This window comes from Terrapene carolina, unplaced genomic scaffold, assembly GCF_002925995.2.
Source record: "Terrapene carolina triunguis isolate 2854851 unplaced genomic scaffold, T_m_triunguis-2.0 Scaffold23, whole genome shotgun sequence".
NCBI lineage: Eukaryota > Metazoa > Chordata > Testudines > Emydidae > Terrapene > Terrapene triunguis.
Window position 1 is genome coordinate 9,561,668 of NW_020664374.1, and position 23,019 is coordinate 9,584,686.

Here is a 23,019-nt window from a genome sequence, read left to right on the forward strand (position 1 = left end):
AATGCTTTTAAATAGACCAGTGAGCCATCCAGAAAGAGATATCAGTGCAACAGGCTGAGATACCTGATTGGGTAGTAGAAGAAAGGGGAGGAATGAAGAGGTAGCTGTGTGTCATCAGAAATTGTAGCCAAGTGAGTGGGTGAAGCCGCACAGAGAAAGGGTGTAGAGAGAGAGGATGAGGGAGCCAAGGACAAAGTCTAAGGAAACACCCATAGAAAGCAGCAGAGGAGGAAGACCCAGTAAAAGAGATGCTGAAAAATACCAAAGAGATAAGAGGAGAACCAGGACAGGACAGAGTCATGAAAGCCAAAGGATCACAAGATTTCAAGAGGAGGGTATGATCAGTGGTGTCAAAGGCACGCAAATTGATTGCTTTTCTCCCAATACAGCTATTGAGACAATCAATGCGTACTTCAAATTCAAGTAATTCTGTAGCGGCTTGAGACCATCAGTAAGTTTACCTTATTGCAATAAGACCTGCTGTCCATGAGATCATGCTGCTGTAGAGGAGAATAGTGTTTTTAGCAAGATAAGGTGAACGTCAAAGTAGCAAAAAATCTAGCTGAACAGATGATCTTTTTCTTTTTGTCTGTTCATGTGTCCCTGATTCGATGTCACTTGCTGACTCATTTCATTTCAAGCAATAGCAGTGCAAAATATGCAGATGAATTTGGTAACTCATTCAGGCAAAGGGGTCATGATATAGAATCATAGAGTCATAGAATATCCGGGTTGGAAGGGACCTCAGGAGGTCATCTAGTCCAACCCCCTGCTCAAAGCAGGACCAATTCCCAACTAAATCATCCCAGCCAGGGCTTTGTCAAGCCGGGCCTTAAAAACCTCCAAGGAAGGAGACTCCACCACCTCCCTAGATAACGCATTCCAGTGCTTCACCACCCTCCTAGTGAAATAATGCACATGATTATAGAATACAAGGTGATTCTGGAGAAGGGGAGAATGAAAAGAGGAAGAAAAGAAATAGCGGGAGGGAAGAAGAGGATTACTTCCCTTTGATATCACAATCCCACTCACCAATATGTAGCAGATGGAGAGGATGGGGGAATATTAGGTGAGGGAGAAGGTAAAGAAGAGAGACAGGAAGAGAACTGTTACCGTTCCACTGCACTGTGAAGTTTTCATTAGTACCAGCTGCTAAAACAGGGTCTGATTTTCAGCATGGAAGTGGCAGGTACACGGCATTTCTGAAAAGCAGGCCTGTGATGACGAAAGTGAGCTTAACTTCCATCAAAATAGGAAAGAGATGCCTGGTTCTTGTATGGACAGGTTTAGATATTCTCACTCCTCCCAGAGAAAATTTTGTGAAAATGGTTTTTAATTTTTGTTTCCCTTCCTTTTTGGGTGATGGAGGGAGAGAATTGGAAAACCAGTCCCTAAACTTACCAGCTGTAATTTTATAGAGCAGGTAGCACATTGCCTTTGAGTATGATTTCAGAGAAGAAGAATTAGAGGGAGGGAAAAGAGGGTCACAGGAAGTAATAAAAGTGTAGTAGGGCCACCGTGTGAGGAAGCTATATAACTTTAATGTGTTTATAAAGTGGGTGAGAAACAATCTCAGATATGAGTAGGGCAAAAATTGCAACAATCACAACTGTGGAGGTTACAGAATATACAAGGGGTCCTATTGTACTATAGAGATTGACAGCTGAGAGGAATCTATCATTAACCTGAATTAGAACTATATTAATACTTAGCCGTTATATAGCACTTGCCATATTCAAAACACCATAGACTTACACATTTGTAGCTGTAGGCATGCCCCAATGAATTTTGGAAGCTCTAAAAATGTTAGTGCTTTAGAATGTCAGACATAAAATGGGGGATACAATTTGAGAAAGAAGATGAATAAATCTGGGGAATGTACTTTCCTTTGGAACTTTCATTTAACATAGAGTATTATATTTCTACTTGTATAACAGTGAAGAATTTGAAACAGATCTTAGTTGAATCAATACGGATCTGATAGCTAGTGTGGCCTAAAGAAGAAAACAGACCTTTGGGTTTTTTTAAAATGGATTATTAAGTGATTTACAGATTCCTCTTAGATAAGCTGATAAATGCACTAATATATTATGGGTGGGAAGATAAGCAACTTAATAAAAGACATTTATAATGAAACTAAGATGTTTAAAAGATCTCTGCAATCACTTTAATTTACCCTAACAGATTGAAAATATAGTGGATTACATTTTATCTTTCACACTCTACTCTAAAGCCCCAAATCAAAAGGCATCTTTTTAACATTAAGATATGTCATGCTTGATTGTCAAAAGCTCACGAAGGGAAATGGACCATTAGACACATAACTAGTTATTTTTATGTGTGAAGACCCTTTTTACATACACAAATTGGGTGTGCAAGATCAGTGTACATTTGCATGACTGACCTTCTGAAAATCAGACCTGTTATGTCCTAAACTATCACGCACTGGATGTTAATATATGTAGAAAATTAACTGGACTAAAAAGCTATCCCTCTTGCTTTTGTGTGTGTATATTGGAATTTAGCTCATCTGGTTTAGAGGAATAGAAAGTAATAGGTGTACTTTATGAGAGGGGCATCTCAGTGTCTGTGCTGGGGAATCTCAATAATACGCCTTTCTGTATATGAAAGTGTGAACATTAATCAAACCTCTTGACTCTCTTATCAAAGATGTAGCAGTCTATTCAACAGTAATTGGTTCTGCCCTAAATCAAAAGCTCACAACAGATCTTCACAGTTTGAACTCACTAATTTATCTTGATACACAGCCAGGTCAGTCCCAATAATAAAAGTTAGGGGCTGTTTGGATGGAGTGTCTGGTACCAGCTAGCTAGATTGCAAAAAGGTGACATCACTATTATTATTTCCTGAAACTTTGTGTTCTGATTATAGTGTGATCTCTGAAAAGCTGGATACAATGCAAAATTAAAACCCGACATTGACACTGTAGTTAACTAGCTCTTTGACACTATCAGCAAATAAACAAATCCTGCTTAAATCTTCACTGTCCTCTAATTAACCTGAATGCTGTTACATAATGACCTATACATTTAAGGATTGCCATTAGACTCATGGCCCATCTAGCCCTGTAGCCTCTTTCCAACAGTGGCCAGTACCAGATGTTTCAGAAGGTGCAAGAAACCCAACAATAGGCATCCTTGATTATATCATTTTTGTATTTGGCACCTTTCAATTTCATTGAATGTCCCTTTGTTGTTGTGTTATGAGTCAGAGAAAACAGAAGATCTCAATATGCCTAATGTACACCATTCATGGTTTTGTATACTTCTATCATGTCCTCTCTTACCTGTCTCCTTCATAAAATAATCAATCCCAGACTCTTCAATATCTTTTCAGACAAGAGTTTTTCCTACCCCACAATTGCTTAGTTCTTTAGACACCTTTTCTGAGGGACCTGTCAAAGACCTTTTGAAAGTCAAAATATAGGTGGAAACGTTTGCTCCCCTCTAATCCTCCAGTACAGTAGCTGAATGTAATGAGAGATTGTATATTTTTGCTAGCAGCTCAGCTACTTTGTATTTGTACATTTGGATGTGGTGAGTTATTGTTTTTTTTTTTAATTATTGATTTCTTCCAGCACCATTTCTGATTCCTCAATCTCTGAGGCTACCTCATCTTCATTACCAGAAGTGAGTTGGTCAAAGATAGGTATCTTCTCCAACGTGCTCTTCAAAATCTATATTAAATCTCCTAATTTCTCTTTTACTCACTGTAAATTATGCCCCTGTTTTTTGGCTTTCCTAGAGTTAAAATTTCAAATATTGAAGGATATCTGTTTGGTTCAATTAACGTCTTGAACCTTGCCATTTAGCCAGGGCAGTTTACTTCTGGACTTCCAGGTTCTGATTTTGTTGTGAGGTATGCAGACCTTCTCAGACATTGTTTTCCATTGCCATATGTAAAGTCTTTACTTACTATACTTTTGACTTTCAGGGCCTTATTAACTACCTCATTTTATTGACAGCTCCCTTTCTAAATTCTGTGTTACAGTGTCAATTTTTTGCAGCTTGCCTTTCCCTAAGCTGTTTAACATAATTATATCGTGGTCACTGAAACATACACAGGAAAAGCTTAGCATGGGCTAGCCTATCCAAGCTATCTTGAATCCCGCTAGTTCATGTAAGAGTAGCAATGAAGACAGCATAGTGTGGCTTTCAGGGCAGGTAGTTCAAGCCAGATACAGGGCCTGGCTATGTACTTAGCTCGCTAGCCCACTCTCAAGCTAATGCTGCACTGCCTTCACTGCTGGATTCAAGATAGTTTGGATAGGCTATTCTGTGCAAAGCTTTTGCTAGGCAGACATACATGCACTAACTGTGGTTGAGCTAGTGCGCTAAAAATAGCAGTGGCATGGGCAGTGGGATGGGCTAGCTGTCCCAAGTACAATCGCACCGAGAACCCTTGGTACTTAGGGTGAGTAGCCAGCCATACCACAACCCATGCCACTGCAGCTACACTTCTATTTTTAGCATTCTAGCTTGAGGAAAGCAAAGCTAGCATGGGTCTGTCTATCTGAGCCGGAAATTACACCTTTAGCTCGGGTGTAGACATACCCTATGCTGAAAATAGCCTCTCCATTGGTGTGCTCTGGAGCTGTTCCAAGAAGCAATCACTTAAGCTTCATTAGAAATGCTGCAGTGCTTCAGTATAGATTCTCACTACAGCGATGGGAGGGGTTTGCCTGTTGGCATAGTTAATCTGCCTACTCAAGAGGTGGTAGCTTAGTTAATGGAAGAATTCTTTTGTCAACCTAGTACTGTCTATACTGGGGGTTATGTCGGCTCAGGAGTGTGGATTTTTCACACCCCTGAGCAACGTGGCTCGGTCGACCTAACTTTGTAGCTTAGACCTGGCATTAGAGTATTTCTCTAAACTTTGTCCCATTGTGCCATTTGACCTGTTTATATGCAGACAGCTGATTTCCCCCATTATTATCATTTTGTTGGGTCTGATGTGATGCTGATGCACCTTGGTTTCTTGGTTTTGTTTGGTTAGGTCCCTTTTTATTTATTGGTACTCTGTCTAGCCATCTTCTTTCAGATACACACAGACACAGAGAGATATCAGATGTCTTTTGCATCCAGTAATCATTGGAGTGGGGACAATGTGTTCCCTATGCATTTGTACGGTGCTTAGCACAATGGGCCTTGATCCTGAGTGGGGCATTTGGATACTATTGTAATACTACCATTATGTAATAACTAATATTCTTGATTTTGGATTGTGGCACCCCTATTAAAGTTTAAAACATTCACACTAAACATCAAACTCATTTGAATTATATTTGACTCTGAAGTTCCATATGCCTTGAAGGTTCTCCAAGCTACTGCTCCCTCCTCTGATTTAAATGACTGAATCTTTTGGATTCTACACTCATAGTACAAGCTATTACAATTATCTTCCATTCCAGACACTTCCTCCCTGATATAGCTGAACAGCTGTACAGGAGACAATATTCATTCTATTCCAAAAATAAGATACAAATAGATAAATAAGAAAATAGTGGAGAGAGCCAAGTTAACTTTTCACTGATTCCTGATTGTGCTCTAATACTATTACCTCTAAATTCTGTGATTCTGAATACGTTCATAACTAATGTATCTATTAATGTCTATTGGAGGATGATTCATACTATCAATGTCTGCTGAAGACTCAGGCCCTGATTCTTCAACCCTTATTCACATCTAGTAGAACGTACTTATGTGAGTAGACCTGTTAAAGATAAGCAAGGGGTGTAAATTATAATCTTCTGCAATGTGATGTGCTACAGTGATAAGCTTCTTCATCAGTGTTTCTTAAAACTAATAATTAACTATTAATTTTTTTTTTAACTAGCATCCAAATCAATTTGACAGTGTTTATGGTATTTTTGCTGCAGAATTTAAGTTAATAATACTATGTGAAAACTGACTATCAAAGTCAGTGGCAGTTTTTCCATTAACTTCAGTGGGCCAGGACTTCATCCCCTGTCTCTAATTTATTCTACTATTGTACATCTGGAATGATCAAATCATCCTGACATTGCAAATAGAATACACTATCCTGAGCAATAAGGCTATTTGTTTGAGAAGAGGATCAGCTTTGAGGCAGTTTGCATTCACCATCTCTGTTTGTCAATTCTTCTTGTATGAGAACTAGGACAATTCAAGTTAAAAAACAGAACAAAAACCAAAACCAAAAAAATAAACCAACACTTGACAGAACACTGAAAATAGATAAAGCAGAGGGGTTAGCAGATGGTCTTGCCATTAAAAATGGTGTGCTGTTTGAAGACCAGAAATAGCAACACATTTATCCTAGATATTCAGAAACAAGAGTCCACTATAGGTGAGCAAAGTAATTAATTTCTGCTTATTCTCTCTTCATTCAAAAGAATAAATAGGCTGAGGGAGGCCACTTCCTGATGTGCATGGGTAGGAAGAAAAGTTTACCCTGATTAAACTCCAGTGAGAGAGAGAAAGACACAGAGAGAGAGAGAGAGAGAGAGAGAGATGTTTTCAACAGTTTTGATCATTCTGTGAGAACCAAGCCCAAATATTAATAGGTCTGTGCAATAGAATCACAGAGTGTCCTAATTCATCTTACATACAAAGTCTATCCCAAAATACTTTACACAGTCAATGTGAATTAGAGGTTTATGCAAGGGAGAAAAATACAAGTTTTCAATGGAAATGGAAATTTGGGATCTCTCTGTAGGTGACAACACAGGGTTATAGCTGTACTTTTTCTGCACCTACAGTTTTTTTCTGAGGAAAAGGGGAATATCAGCTATTAAACATAAGGCTGAAGGCCATAGTCACTCAGAAAGTGTAAACATCAATGCATAAAAATACAACCTGGGTTGTTGTTGTTCTTCTTTTAAAAACACTTTTAAAGAACTTTAAGAAGGAAAATATGTCTCTGTGTGAGGATGCATATTACTGCCTAGGTGCTGCCGGCATATGGACTCATGGGCTGTTCCTCCTCCTCTTTTGTAGTACTGCCAACCTCAAGTATTCAAAAATCATGAGTCAGGCCCTAAAATATCATGAGTTTTATTTTTAAATAATACGTTTGGGTTCTTTTCATTTGTCTCCTGGTTTCTGAGCCTTTAGGGTGCTTTGCATTTTCAAGCTTTTCTTTGCAATCCTTAGGGCTAGAAACCTTTTTAAAAGGAAAGCTGAAATTCTCATGCAGTTTCTCAACTGAAGCAGCTGGAGTTTTGAGAAAATATCAAATATTACAAGGTTTGTGATCATATTATGGGAGTTGGCAATGCTTCTGTTGTCATCGGACACAGCTAGATCTATATAGCAGAATAAATTCTGCTACATTAGCATCTAGTTTCCCTGTTGTAGCCTCCCTTTACTCTGGTTCAGAGGTCTATTCTCAACCTCCATAGGACTTAAACAGTTTGTCTGTTTCCTGAAAGCAAAATGGTGGTTGTGTCTGGGCAGAGACAAGTGAGGAAGTAGCCCAGCTGCAATGCAGGGATGATGTCTGTACTTTTCTGTGTTTTCTTATACTGCACATATCACCATAGTATCTGAGCACCTTCTGTCAGTGCATTAAGCAATGTGAGTACACATATGTCACTTGTTCTTTGTTCCCTCATTGCTATGTGATTATGAGAAGGAAACGTCAAAGAAATGCACCTTGAAATTGGAGCAGAAAGCAGTGAGGTTTGTGATGGTCCTTAGTTCCGGGAAAGTACATTCCCCAGTCTTGGACCAGCCCCTAGAGAAAGTTCTGTCTCCTGTACAGATGAGCTTTATTGTTATCGTTGAGCGTTTCGTTGTGGCAGAGGTATGTAGTTGTCCCAGAGCTTTAGATGGTCTTGTTATCCTTGGCACTGCCCATGAAGTGCATTGAAGATAAGAACTGAGACCTTGAACACGATTGGATAATCTATGGGAAGCCGGTATAGAGAACAGTGGACAAGTCTGATGTGCTTATGGAAGTTCAGCTTCATCCAGCTGTTCTTCATCCAAGAGCTAATCTCATCCAAGCACTGGGTGGTAGTGTTCATATGCATGTTAAAGGCACTTGAGTACGTGTTGTTTGATCAGTTCACCAGTGGTAGCGTGTAGATGTTGAAAAGGACTGGGGAAAGAGTTGATCCTTGTGGAACTCTACAAGTATCAGGCAGCAATTCTGCCCCATTTGCTTCTTGGGCTCCTTTGCATATACTGAGAGGCAAAGTGCCCCTTCCCTGGGTGGGTGAACAGCAGATTTCTCAGCAGCTTTTCAACTCAATAATTCACAAGAACAGAGGAAGAAAATGTATCTTCTTCTTCCTACTTGCCCCAGCTCTCTTCAGGTTGCAACTTCCCAAGAAGTATTTCTTTTCAATGGGTCTACTCTAGTTCTTCTTCTAACACTCTTGCCTCATTGCTTCCTCTGGCCACTCTGATTCTACACATTGCTTCTGCACGTGGCAGTCTCTCTCCTTTGGAAGAAGGAGGGTAGAGTTCCAGGTCCTCCTTCCATCCTTTATAATTTTTCATTGATATTTATCTTTTCAGAGCAAGTCAGGATGCCACCAGTCTCAGATCAGTGATTCTCATCATGATATCTGAAGTGGTGGGAATAATCCCCTGAGAAATAAGTACACAAATAAGTACAGCAAGGCAATTTGCCTTAGAGAATGTTGAAGCTACGAGGCCATAAAGCTATCAGTAGTGTTCACAGAACAGCAGATGGTATCCAGGAACTGATTGTGAATCTAGATGACAATACAGGAAGTGCTTCCCTTTCATGAAAATAATCATGATATTCTGACTAATTGCCCTCAGCCCATGCAAAGGCCCTGTAGGATCCTCAAACTGTTATGAGATCTGGAGACCCCTTTTCATGAGTGAGCCCCTGGTTACCACCTTGGTCTGAAATTCTACTGTCCTTGTGGAAGTTGGTGCATCTCAGGAAGATCAGTGCAATAGAAAGCAGGAGGCCAAACTTCAGAAAACATCAATGTATCATCATAATAGACAATTCTAGTGGTGAGTGTATTATAGCCCCCTGACCAGGGGCTATGCCATTCGCATCAATGAATATATCCAAAATATTAATCTTGTTTATAAACTTAGCTACACTGGATTTCAGTAAACACACTTTATTCTGAGGACATGGGTTGATCTGCCTGCTCCCAATCAATACCCACCAAATCACTCCTGAAAACCCATATGTCATTTGAGAGCTTTGCCACTGACTTCAATAAAAGCAGGACTGATAAACTCTTTTGGTCAGGAACTTTTTCCAAGTTCATATATTCATTTTTAAAACACTTTGGAGCACTGTGCCTATCCATGGTACTATGTAAGCAATTAATTACAATATTTGATACATTTTCCATATGGATTTGTGTCAATCACATCTCATTAAGTAATGGATAGGTATATTGTCTGTATAATAAATATGTGCTGGGCTTTCACATTAGACAGAGAGGACTGGATGACTGGGGCAGTGATGGATGTCACGGAATCTAAGAGAGGGAAATATGGGTTTGTAAGTTGCGTGTTGCACTCAGTCTGATTATTTGGATGATAGAATTATAATTGTTGTCACTTAAAAAAAAGATCTTCAGGACATCCAGAAAGTGTTTGAAATCATTGCTCATCTTCCTGATGTGTTTAATTTCAGAATTCAATACCAAAATCTTTTTCCCCCTCTAGGAATCCAACAGCAGCAATTATAATAAAATGCTGCAAAACTTTTCTGGGTGTTCATGCCTCAGACCTATACAAATCTATACTTTGACTTCTGGTTGGAATTGGTTCTGCACATGCCTTTGTGCCACATGAACCAGGCAAAATTTTTATGAGGCATTATTTTTTTCCCTCCAACTGTTCTTGCATTTCAGCTGTAAATATATATATATCCGACACTGATATATATATATATATATTTTTATATATATATATATATTAATTCTTGGCTCCTAATATCAGTGATCTAAAAACTCTCCCAAAGAATCTGTTTTAGGCTGAAATTTCAGAACCAGAAATGAATAAAAAAATATATATGGGAAAAAAATCAGCTGAGTAAAGGAATAGTACATTTCGTGCAAATAAAATAACCAGTTTGTGAGGTATCAGAGGGGTAGCCGTGTTAGTCTGAATCTGTAAAAAGCAACAGAAGGTCCTGTGGCACCTTTAAGACTAACAGAAGTATTGGGAGCATAAGCTTTCGTGGGTAAGAACCTCACTTCTTCAGATGCAAGTTTGTGAGGGTGGCATGTAAAGAGGAAACAAAATAATGGTGTTTAAATGGCATTTCTGAAGGAGAAATTTCTGCTAAAAGCCATGTTCACTCTTTCAGGTGGAAAGGCTACAAACTGGGAAGGAGGTATTCGTGTGCCAGGTCTTCTTCACTGGCCAGGAGTGGTACAGGCGGGTGTCCATATTGATGAGCCTACAAGTAACATGGATATATTCCCAACAGTTGTTAAACTTGCAGGGATACCATTACCCAAAGACAGGTATGGTATACATTTTCTTGTATTCTACACAGTATTTTTCATGGACCCTTTCTTCTCTTTGCTAGCTTTTATGTCTGTATTTAGTGGGAGAGAAGCATGGAAAAAGTCTGGATTTGAAATTTCATTATTTTACCATTGTTTACAATAGTAAAATGTCTTTTTCATAGCACTGTTGTGGTATATTTTATAGCCATGTTGTGCATGAAGACAAAATCTTTTGGACTGCCTTTTCTGAACTAGTTCATATAATTAATTTCCATCTCCTCTTGGGTGATCCCTTGGTGAGTCCTAGTTCCAGCCTCTCAACAACCCTATAGACTAATCCTGCACCACTGATATCCATGGGTGCTTTGTCCATGGAGGTAGTGTGACCTCCTTTGTAAAGTGCTTTGAGATCTATGGATGGACAGTTCTGTAAAAGAGCTAGGCATTGTTCAATGAGTGCAGGATCAGGTTCCATGTTCTAGATCATCCTCCTACTCTTTGCCTTTAAACCCTCACCTCCCTTATCCTTCACAAAACATTTCGAAAAATTGTACAAAATAATGAGTAGCTCTGTAAGAAACAGTCCTCTTCCTGCAGTTTTATAGGGTGAGACCAATGGGGCATTCAAAGAAATTAAATGGATCAGCAGAATTTTTAGAACAGATAAAAGAAAATGGCTCTTATGCAGAGTATTGCAAATATATGAAGGTCACTGCTATGGAGCACATTGTGATCTGAGTTAAGTCACTGTAATGCATTGACTTTTATGGAGTTACTCTGTCTTTACACCAGTAACAGAGGTAGAATCTTCCTGTAAGGCAGAGGTTCCCAAACTTGGTCCGTGGCTTGTTCAGGGTAAGCCCCTAGTGGGCTGCGAGATGCTTTGTTTACCTGAGTGTCTGCAGGTACGGCTGCTCGCAGCTCGCAGCTCCCAGTGGCCGCGGTTCACCGTTCCTAGCCAATGGGAACTGCGGGAAGTTGTTGGAAAAGAATACACCTTACCTGTCTCCACCCAGGCTAAAAATGGTTTACTTTTCCAAGGATAAGCTGAGGATCAAAGGGGGATGCTAAAGTTTACAGGAACCCAGGCCTTGAAAAGGGAGGGGGGTTGGATGAGCTAAGGGGGGCTGCCCAGAGAGTGTCAATGAGAGCTGAAAGGCACGCAAGGAGACACACAGAGATGAAGAAAATATGTTGCAAGCACGACAGTCTGCATCTCCCAGCCAGAGATAGGGGTTAGGTGGGATGAGACGAATTTACACCAAGAAAGAAAGATTAAGGGTTAGGTAAGGGGAAAATATATATATATATATTGTGACAAAGTTCCTCCTCTATCTTGGTGGGTCCTGCGCTTACTGGCAGATTTTCTTGCCTCAGAGATTCACCATGTGGGTTGGGGAACAGCCCAGAGACCTTCCCCTCTGGAAGAACCCACAGTCCAGGTCAATTGGGAGGTTTGGGGGGAACCCGGGCCCGCCCTCTACTCCGGGTTCCAGCCCAGGGCCCTGTGGATAGCAGCTGTCTATAGTGCCTCCTGTAACAGCTGCATGACAGCTACAACTCCCTGAGCTACTTCCCCATGGCCTCCTCCAAACACCTTCCTTATTCTCACCATAGGACCTTCCTCCTGGTGTCTGATAACGTTTGTACTCCTCAGTCCTCCAGCAGCACACCCTCTCCCTCTCAGCTCCTTGCGCCTCTTGCTCCCAGCTCCTCACACTCGCACCACAAACTGAAGTGAGTTCCTTTTACAACCCAGGTGCCCTGATTAGCCTGCCTTAATTGATTCTAGCAGCTTCTTCTTAATTGGCTCCAGGTGTCCTAATTAGCCTGCCTGCCTTAACTGGTTCTAGCAGGTTCCTGATTACTCTAGTGCAGCCCCTGCTCTGGTCACTCAGGGAACAGAAAACTACTCATCCAGTGACCAGTATATTTGCCCTCTACCAGACTCCTGTACCCCACTGGTCTGGGTCTGTTACACTATATATAGACCTTCACTATTTTTACCCTTCACTCAGTGTGCTATGTACCTATGGGTGAAAGAATAAATAATACTTTGTTTTGAAGAAGCTGTTTTCAAGTCATTAATCGGCCACTGTCTCAGGCTCCCACTGGAAAAGGCTTACGGGTGCCAAATTCAGTTGGGCCTGTCAGGTTAATACCGTTGGAAGACAGGGAGGCTGCAGGCCAGAGATCCAGTCTAAGGGTTATTGGACCATGTGGTTCCACCCAGAGTGAGGTGCAGGAAGCAAAGCCTGTCACTTGAGAGAGATAGAAAGGGTCCTAAGTCTTAGCTCACCCAATAACTGTGACAGAAGGTATTGTGAAAGATGAAAACAGAAATTAAAATATCTTACGTGAAAGTCTCCCACCATCCTGTAACTTCTCTGTGACCCAGTTGCCACTAATGCTGTCCTTGGTCAAGGGATGAAAGAACTAATACCCTGGCTGTCACTTCTAGGGTACATTAGACTTCAAGGCTGTTAAATATTTTGCTCATCCAACTTCTCCGTAATGTTGAAAACAGTATGTTCTAATTTCCCTTCTTAGTTACGAGAGGTAGGTTTAATTAGTTTGTGTCCCTGCCTTTCTTTTGATCAGTTCATAGGTGCTAATATACAGTTCCAAAGCTGTTGTGTCCTTTCCTAAATATACTCAGTAAATCATCAGCAGTGAAGAGGCTCTTTTTTTGAAGTTCTGGAGAAATACTGGTCTGTCTTCTGGTGCTTAATTTGGTCATGTAAAATGAAAATGTGCACCTGCTTAACTAAACTCAGTGCAGCTTTCCTTCTGTACCTCCTTGGAGGTCCTAGGCAAAATAATAAATACAAATAATAAAATAAAGCAAAATAAGACAAAGTAATTCAGCGTTAATACATCAAGCAGAACTTATGATTACTTATTATTAGGCCAAATGGGACGCTTCTAAGAATAAGAATGAATGAGAGTGGCAGAATCTGGATCCAAATATATAAATTGCTTTAAACTTCAGGAAATCCTATCCTGGTTGAAATCAGTGGGAGTTTTGCCTCTAATTCCAAAGGGGCCAGGGTCTGACCCCATATTTTCTTCTTGGACTCTTAAAATGAACCTTTGCTTATTGAAATCACGCATAATAAATTGATAGCCATTTCTCAGATCATTCATTGCCATGAACCTAATCAGTGCAAATATCCTCCTGCAGAATTCCAGAGCAAAATGAGAAACATTTTTTGGAAGCTGCAAAATTTGGTTCCCAAGATCAAGTGTGAATGTCTGCTGTACTGAAGTTCTGGGCTAGATTGTGTCACTAGGGCATGGCCTTTACTAAGGAGAAGCATGTTGCTGCATTGTCTCAAGGCAATCCCAGAGAAGGAAATGTGGTTCAGGGAGTCACAATTCCCTCCCTGCTCTCCCTTTGCTCCTCAGGGAAAGTAATTTGCTGCTGGCCTATAGCACAAATAAATTAATACTCTGACAACATGCCATATGAGCTCTGTTATGAGTTCTGTTGGATGGTGTGTTGATGGGGCAGATTAAAATCTCTATCCATTCCCCACCTGTCCCCTGTTATTCTCCCCTATCTGCCCAGGCTAGTTGACTTGTAGCACCTCAACTCCTGTGCGTCTAAACTCAAGGCCAAGCTAGCTTTCTGAAGGGGCATATTTCCCCGTATGCACCTGCACAGTCATGCAGCCCAAAACATCTTAGCCATCTGAGATTGTTGGAGTTTATTAGTATTCATTTATACAGTTTATCTGACACTCTCAGTGAAATGATGTTCAAAATTAATTATGACTTTCAAAGTGAAAAAAAATGTAATTTTTTTCCATGGGAAAAATAGGAAGGAACATCACAACTGGCATCCAGAACTACTTTATGAAGTGACTATTTTTAACTGTCCATTAAAACTCAAATTAGATAGCTGCAGAATTAGTTCATCATATGTTTAGAATATTCAAGCTACTTTGAGTTCAATAAAGCAGGGTCACTTTTTAATTTTACATGGCAAAAATGAGCACCAGCTGATACGCCAGACTGGTATTTCTTCACAGCTGCAGTGAAGAGACACTCTGCTGCTGATGATTTATTGAGTGCTTGTAGAAACAGACAAGACAGGTATAGGATATGAAAAATTACAGGCTTGCCCCGGGACATCCATTACAAACAATCACTCTGTCAGATCCTTGGTGGTCTTGATGTGTGCAGATTTTATGGACATAGATCTCATGCTCTCTGAGTGGACACTAAGCCCCTAGGAATGTTTTTGTTTTGTTTTGTTTTTCCTCTTTTCCTGTGATGCCCCCCTCCCTCACCAGTTTCTCTGCTTTAATCTCTGCCATCAAATTGCTTTGTTGCCACCACAGTCCTTCTAGGTGAAGAGAAGAGGAAAGAACTACATGCCATAATTACTGCTCCACAATAGCGCAAAACAGTTTATTGTGACTAGCATGAAGCACCCCAGCGGCTGGATCACTCAGCAGCAGTCCTCTGAACTCTCTCCAGCAAAAAAAGCCAACAAATAGGTTTAGATCTGGGGGAAGATACACGTCAGAGAGGAAGACCCAAAAATGAGGTTCTAGGAGGGGAAAGATAGCAGAGACCACCCCCTTCTGACTGTAGGCAGCAGGCCCTGGGGGATTAAGTAGAAAAGGGATTAAGTAGAAAAGAAATACACATCCTTAGCAAAGAGGCTGGAGGGGGAGGGTAGCAGAGGCACCTTCTTCTCCTATCCTCATCCTTGCAGCAGCCAAAAAATAGAAAAGAAACCGAATAAGGAGATTTTCACCCATGTGCAATGAGTTACCTCTGAGTCTGCCTGCATTTGATGAGTCATTCCTGGGTTCCCTCTGAGGCCATGTTTACACTAGCATTTATGTTGGCAAAACTTCTGTCGTGAAGGGGTATGAAAAGGTCCTGCAACCTGTGTCTGTTTCTATGATAGTCAGCCCCTGTTCCAGCCTATCTCTGCTCCTATCTCAACGAGCTATCGCATGACTCTCATTCCATGAATCAGACCGGAGGACCCTAGGGGGTAGGAAAGGAGTTTCTAATTTTATCAGACACTTCCTAGTCAGGGAGTGATATCAAAAATGGAACCCAAAGTGGAGGCCAGGGACAACATTGTGGTAGAAGCCTCAGTATCTTCTCCCTCCTCATTAGCTAGGAGTGAGTACTGAGCTCACCATGGTGGTGGTCCATGATTTTCAAACTTTTCTCTTCAGTTTCTGGCCAGTAGGTTTAATTTTCCAGCTAGTAATTACCTGGCAATTTTTTCAAGCATTGGTTGTAATAACAGGGAATTACATAATTAAAATTTACATAGAAGCTTAAAAGTTCAGCTGTTTTAAAAACTGTTTTTACAGGATGTCCTTCAAAAAGCTGAAAGAATAATAGCCTTGCTGATCTATGTATGTGCGTGAATTAATCTCTTTTAAAAACTGTTGTAAAACTTGTAATTCACACAATGCCAAAACCGTGTATTGTGATTATTTTTTTCCTGTCAGTTCATTCTAGCGACTTGATAGCTTAATGAATGGAAACAGTCATGTTTTGCTGATTATATAACTCCTTTCCCATCTAAATGGATGGATTCCTTCAAAGCATGATCAGATATGTCCAGCAGCTGTTAGAGAACTATTTTTATTTGGTGACCATGCAGTTAATCCTTTAACATGTATTCTGAAAATAATTCATTTCAACTTTGGAATCATTGCATTCATATTTAGTTCAGCATATAGAATACATTCAGGTAGTGCCCTGGAGGTTACTTTAATGAATGTCCCTAGCCATAAAAGCTAGGGACATTGGGCAGAGTCAATGGCATGTGATGAAGATTTCATTTACCTGTCCCACAGCTACCACAGCAAATCTACTTTTTTAAGCAGCATTAATGGCTATACGTGTTTGTGTATCTAGAGGCCCATGTTCCAGAAATTTACTCACATACAGCTCAACTATTTCCAGACCAAAAATAGAGAGAATGGGGTGGGAAAGCCAACTATCCACAAAAAGCAAAAGGCAATATTAACGTTCCTGTGAATAATGTAGAACTCAAGGAGAAAAAATGCCAGTAGGTTTTGCTCCAAATTCACCAATTTGGTGTGTCCCTTCAAGTCATGAAAATAAGGCTAGCTCTAACACTTCAGCCTTCATGGTGGAATGGCACTGGCACTATTAAGAAATGGAAATGCATAGTTAGTTTTTTCTCAGCCAGGAAAGGCTTGGGTTATTCTCCCTGACTTTGAAATGCTTTCTTATTCAGAATTATTGATGGACATGATCTGATGCCCTTGCTTCAAGGGAAAATTCTCCGATCCGAGCATGAATTTCTCTTCCATTACTGTAATGCATATTTAAATGCAGTGCGCTGGCATCCAGGAAACAGTAAGTAAACTTGCCTGTTCACATATTAAATATTTCATATAATTTTTATTGCAACTTGAAAAGAATCAGAAAAAAGCCTCAGGCTATGGTTACAAATAAATTGCTTAAAGTACTGGGGTTTTTTCTTCATCTTTTTTATACCTTTCTCCTTTTTTATCCAGAAAACACATCTATCTACACAGCCAATTTATTATTTGACATTAATTTGATGCTGCACAACAAAGTTTTATATCAACACAGTGCTGAGACCTACAGTGACTGAATATATTTTCTAAATTTTTATTTGTTTAGAGCAGAGTTTCTGATACATGATGTTACATTTGAGTCAGGGCCAGATATTACTTTTTAAATAAAATTTACAGCTAATAGGAATGTTTGCTGGACATCTTAGTGGGTATTATGCCAACTGGACAATTTTTACTATTGAAAGCAGCAAAGTATTAAGGAACCACTGGGACAAAGTCACAAATCCCAAGTGAATTATTAGACTTTTCATGCTTTTATGAACACTATAATTGTGCTTTGAAGGCCAAGGAACTAAACATTGCTCACTGATCTATTTCTTTTTATCAGCTAAGTTTTCATGGTGGCAGATGCCGTACTAACGTCAACCTGTTGCCCTTCCTATAAAAATCCCTGTGCTGAAGGAGTCGCTTTCTCATTTAGGTGACAATATGCAGTGCTTGTCCCAGGTCAGTTGACACTCATGGTGACAAATTATAAAAAGGCTTCAAAATGTTGACATGACACAGACCTTTTGCACTGGGCATCACCATGCATGCTGTCAATTTCAATGCTTTTCAGCAGGTTTGTTAGCCTGTCAGGAGAGGTGTATTTAAGACTCTGATTCGTAAACCTCAAATAATTTGGAGGTTTGGTATGAATAATCATCTATACATCTTATCCCAAACTTTCCATCATCACCTTGGATTGCATATGGGGATGAAAATCCTGGAAGATGACAGGATTGATGCAATTAAAAACAGATATCAAGATGCTACACATGTAAGTAAGGCTTTAGGAAAGAAATGCATGAAGTGTTGTATTTGAGAACAAGTACACGATCATGTAATGAAAGGGTATTGTAATGCTTAATCATGCAACATGAAGATGTGATTATACCATTTAGGTACAGCACCGCATCCAGGGCAGGGTATAACTGCACCACCCTACGGGGAGCAGGGGATGCGGTGTGTTTCTCAGAATTCCCAGGTCTGTAGGGGTTGTTTTCTCACTACCACATGTGACGCTGTATGGAATATGTGGGGCACTTTATGATATTGCTGATACCAATATTATAAATTTGTAATGAATCATGCCAGATATCTCGTGTGAGATATCTGCAAAAATTTTATAATTTGCCAAGTCTGATAATCTTTTTAATATGTTTGTATCACCTTTGTATTATGAGTTATAGATATATAAGGTATATCTGTATTTCCAAACTTGTGATGTGCATCTGGGCGACACCCCCAGACAGATTGGCGGCAGCACTGCCCAGCTTGCTTTATGGCCCATTAAGGGACATCAGCTGTACAGCGAACAAACTGAAAGGGTCAGGGGCTACACCTTATGACTCAGCAAGGCATGCAGGGGCATGCCTATGGACAGAACTCTAAGGCTTCCATAGGGTTGCCAACTTTCTAATTGCACAAAACTGAACACCCTTGCTCCACCCCTTCCCCACCCCTTCCCCAAGGCCCCGCCTCTGCCCCACCCCTTCTCTGAGCCTCGCCCCCACTCACTCGCTTACTCTTCCCCACCCTCACTCACTCGCTCATTTTCACCAGGCTGGAGCAGGGAGTTGGGGTGTAAGAGGGGGTGAGGACTCTATCTGGGGGTGTGGGCTCCAGGATGGGGCCAGGAGCAGGTGTGGGGTGCGGGCTCTGGGTGGGAGTTTGGGTGAGGGAGGGAGTTCAGGGCTGGGGCAGGGGGTTAGGATGCGGGAGGGGATGCAGGCTGCGGGTGGTGCTTACCCTCAGATGGCTCCCGGAAGTGGCCGGCATGTCCCTTGGCTCCTAGACAGCCAATGGGAGCTGCAGAGCTGGCGCTCAGGGTGGGGGCAACGCACAGAGCCCCCCTGACCATCCCTCTGCCTAGGGGCCGCAGGGACGTGTCGCCACTTCTGGGGAGCCATGTGGAGCCAGGTAGGGAGCCTGTTAGCCCCACGCCAACCGGACTTTTAATGGTGCAGTCAGCGGTGCTGACTGGAGCCACCAGGGTGCCTTTTTGACTGGGTATTCCAGTCAAAAACTGGACATCTGGCAACCCTAGGCTTCCAGGCTATGTGCTGGGTAGCTTGTGTTTGAAACAAAGAAAATACATCGTGCATGGCAAAACCCTATAAAAGGCAGCTGCATCTTCTCCATTTTGTCTTCAGTCCTACTTCTTGTCTTCAGTCCTGCTTCTTGCCTCTGGAGGAACTTCGCTACAAACTGAAGCTCTGTACAAAGGACTGAATGACCCATCCAAGCTGTGGATGTATTCCAGAGGGACTTTCAAGCCACCAAACTCACCAATACTGTTAAGAACCTGGTATATGGCCTATGAAGTCTTTGTATGTATGTGGTTGCGTTACCATTTAACAACTCTCTTCTTGTTCTTTCTTTGTAATAAACCTTTAGTTTTAGACACTAAAGGATTGGCTGGCAGCGTGGTATTTTGGATAAGATCCAACCTAATATTGACCGGGCAAGGTGGCTGGCCCTTTGGGGTCAGAAAAACATTTTGTATAGTGAGCAGAGTTTTAAAATAACTTTTCACTCTACTGGACCTAGGTGCTGATTGGGAGCCAGAGAACTGGAATGCAATAAAGGGGCTGTGTGATTTCTTTTCTTTTCTTGATGACCAGTGTGGGGATCAGAAGTACTGTTTGTGACTGGTTGAGGAGTTTAACTTCCCTTCACTGTATTTCACCAGGACAAAGCTGTTCTGCATCCTTTTACAAACCTGTTTCTGAGGTCCACCAAAACCAAGCCATTTGGCTGTGTTTTCTTTTTAAAACCCCATTGTCAACCAAGAGAAGCTAGGTTCCATACCCTATCTAGAGTATTGCTAGTCTATTGTGCTATTTTATATTGAGGTTCTTATACTGAGCCCACTACTGTGGTGTTGGAGTGGCTCTTACTAGTGTGTTACATGATTTGACTAGAATCTGCCATATGTGGTTCTCTTCTTTTTTCCTGTCCTCTCCCCAGGGAGAAAATTGTGTTTGGATTCTTTTATATTTCTTTTTAAATTATTGTTTGTTCTTATTTAGATAAGACTAAGGCATTAGGAGTTAAAGTGTTTTGTAGGCTTTGGGAGCCAATGTAAGAGGAATGTAATTTCCATGCAGTGCCTGTCAAGGTGGATCAGATTATGCATTGAGACATGTTATGCTTTAACTGAAAATCTGACCATCTCTTTGCTAGGGTTCTGGCAGAATCAATGGCCTGCCTTCATACTGTTTCCATCTTAGAAAGCTGCAGGGCTGCTACCAGTTCTGATCACACGTTTACATAGCACCTTTCTCGATGTGGCATCTAGGTCTGATGCTCACTTTGGGAGGGCAGTACAGCAATCCTTGTTTAATTAGAACTCCTCAGCCCACCTTCTTGGGGTTTGTAATGGTAACTAGACTCTGACAAATGGGAATATGCAGAGATCATCTTTAAGAAGAAAGGCTGATTTGCAGTAACTGTGGTTCGTTGACAGTGTTGGCTGTCAACATATTCACGCTAACTGCTGACCATCCCTATTGCACTCTAGGACTCTGAGGTTTAATATAAGGAACTGAGGTGGTTGAGGGTTGGGGAACGCACGGCCCATTATAAACTTGGTTCTGAACATTCAGTACTACAAAGGGCTTTTGTAGAAGCTCCTGAATCTCAGTGATGCTGGAGGGCTCTGCCCACACGTATTAATATTCTGAAGCTACACATTTGAAAAATTCTAATTCCAGGTATTTAACCTGTCTTTTTGCCTAATTAGATGTCATCTTAAGTGCTCGGGATCCTAAATCATTAAACATTTACACTTTAAAAGATCATAATCAATGACAATGTAATTTCTGCTTTTAAAGACTAAAACATCTAAGGTTTTGTATAATGTTCTGGTCACTGTATATGCCAGAATATGCTCTGGCCTAATTTAACTTGATCAAATGCTATAGTTCTGCTGATGCTAACAGACTGGTACTTTTGTACTGTGGATTGCTCTTCTCTGTTAAAGTTACAATTTACATAAAGAAATACTGTAAAAAATGTCAAGAGCTGCTGCTCTGGAACTTTACTGGCATAAGAATTAGTGCTATTAAAAATGCATCACTATGACAACGTAATTATAAGGAGAGCATTCATCAAATAAAGAGTGTATTTCTGGTCGCATGGTAATGTTGCATGTTGCAAACTCAGAGGCCTATTCTCCTCTCATTGTGACCATCATTCCATTACTATAAGTGGGAAATACACTGCACATGCTGTGCAGTAAATTCCTGTGTGCCTTGTAAACATTCTGGAATACAACACAGCACAGTATATATTACAAAGAAATAACAATCCTAATGGGTTTTTTTTGCACTATAAGTAAAAATCTGTTGATAAATGTCAAGCTGATTGCACTAGCAACAGTTCAGCTTCTCTATTACAAATCAGGGTTTTAGTAGTACAAAGGAAACTGCTACTTTTAGACAAAGAAGAGGAAGGAGGGGAAACGTAAGCTTCATTTTTGTGTTTAGTAGAAATGTTTACTGACTTATCTAGGATGAACTAGATCAACTTCTTATTTTTTACTAGACAATAAATTAAACCAGCACATTTACGGCTTTCTTGCCCTCTCCCCCTACTCCATAGTAGGTTGCTTCCAGTACCAAAACTGTGAGTGTCAATATGAATATTTTTAAGGGCCTTGCCATGGCAAATTAAACTGAAATAAAATGCCAATAAAATCAAAACAGTGCATCATGAAAACATAAATGACTGATAGAAAGGGGAATACAATTCACTGAGATATATTAATCTGCATAGACAGAGGGGAAGAATCTACTAATCTCAGTGCTGCATTGCCTCTAGTACTGAGACACAGGATAAAGGGAGAATAACACCCAAGTTATGAGTTTTATAAATGAAATTATTAGCAGCTCTCATTACAAGAACAACCACACATCAAAAACAATGGATTGATCCTTTTTGTGAAAAATACTGATTCTAAACCTTGTTCTTTTAACTTTGTGATGTAATTTAGAAATGCCTTTGAGAATTCTTACTCATCAGTTCACTTGGGACACCCACAACCTCAATGGGAGAGGCTGAGGTTGTCTGGCACAGAGTGCCCCATGCTGCTTCACACATTATGGACCATATTACTACCAAAGGCCACACTATTATTGTCCCTTCAAAGGCCATCTGGTTGGTCAGATGACATTGGATATTACAGGTTCAGAGCAATGGTCAAGGAGCATCCTTGTCAAACTTCTTGCTAGTCAGTCTTTGCCTACTCATCCAACCATGGCAAGGCCCTTAAAAATATTCATTTCTGGGATGTATTAGCCACAGTGTAAGCAAGACACAAGAAGCATTTCTTCCATCTGCTTAGCACTGATAAGGCCTCTAATGGAGTACAGTAACTCCTCACTTAACGTTGTAGTTATGTTCCTGAAAAATGCGACTTTAAACAAAACGATGCTAAGCAAATCCAATTTCCCCATAAGATTTAATGTAAATGAGGGGGTTAGGTTCCAGGGAAATTTTTTTCACCAGACAAAAGACTATATATATAGTGTGTATATATGTACACATATACACACACACACAGTATAAGTTTTAAACAAACAATTTAATACTGGTACACAGCGATGATGATTGTGAAGCTGGGTTGAGGTGGTGAAGTCAGAGGGTGGGATATTTCCCAGGGAATGCCTTACTGCTAAATGATGAACTAGAATTTGGCTGAGCCCCCAAGGGTTAACTCGTTGTTAATGTAGCCTCACTCTACAAGGCAGCAGGCATGGAGGGAGGGGAGAGAGCATAGCAGACAGAGACAGAGACACACACCGTATGTGTGAGAGACAGAGATGCACATTTCCCCTTTAAGTAACTGACCCCAGTCTTAAGTACACTGCCTTGTTACTTAGATCAGCTTGTTGAGACCGCAGCTGCTGCCTGAAAGCTCCCTCCATCCTGAACCCTGTCGTGTGTACCCCCTGCTCTATG

At 40.7% G+C, this 23,019-nt stretch overlaps 1 protein-coding gene across 1 annotated transcript in view; it reads left to right on the forward strand.

The window, feature by feature from the left end:
- The window catches only part of LOC112103931 (steryl-sulfatase), a 102,943-nt gene that overhangs the window by 45,163 nt on the left and 34,761 nt on the right, over nt 1-23,019 (forward strand). Inside the window, exons 4-5 of the mRNA XM_026649283.1 lie at nt 10,318-10,477; nt 16,707-16,828. Of these exons, the coding sequence (XP_026505068.1) occupies nt 10,318-10,477; nt 16,707-16,828 (282 nt within the window). The remainder of the gene's footprint in view (nt 1-10,317; nt 10,478-16,706; nt 16,829-23,019) is intronic.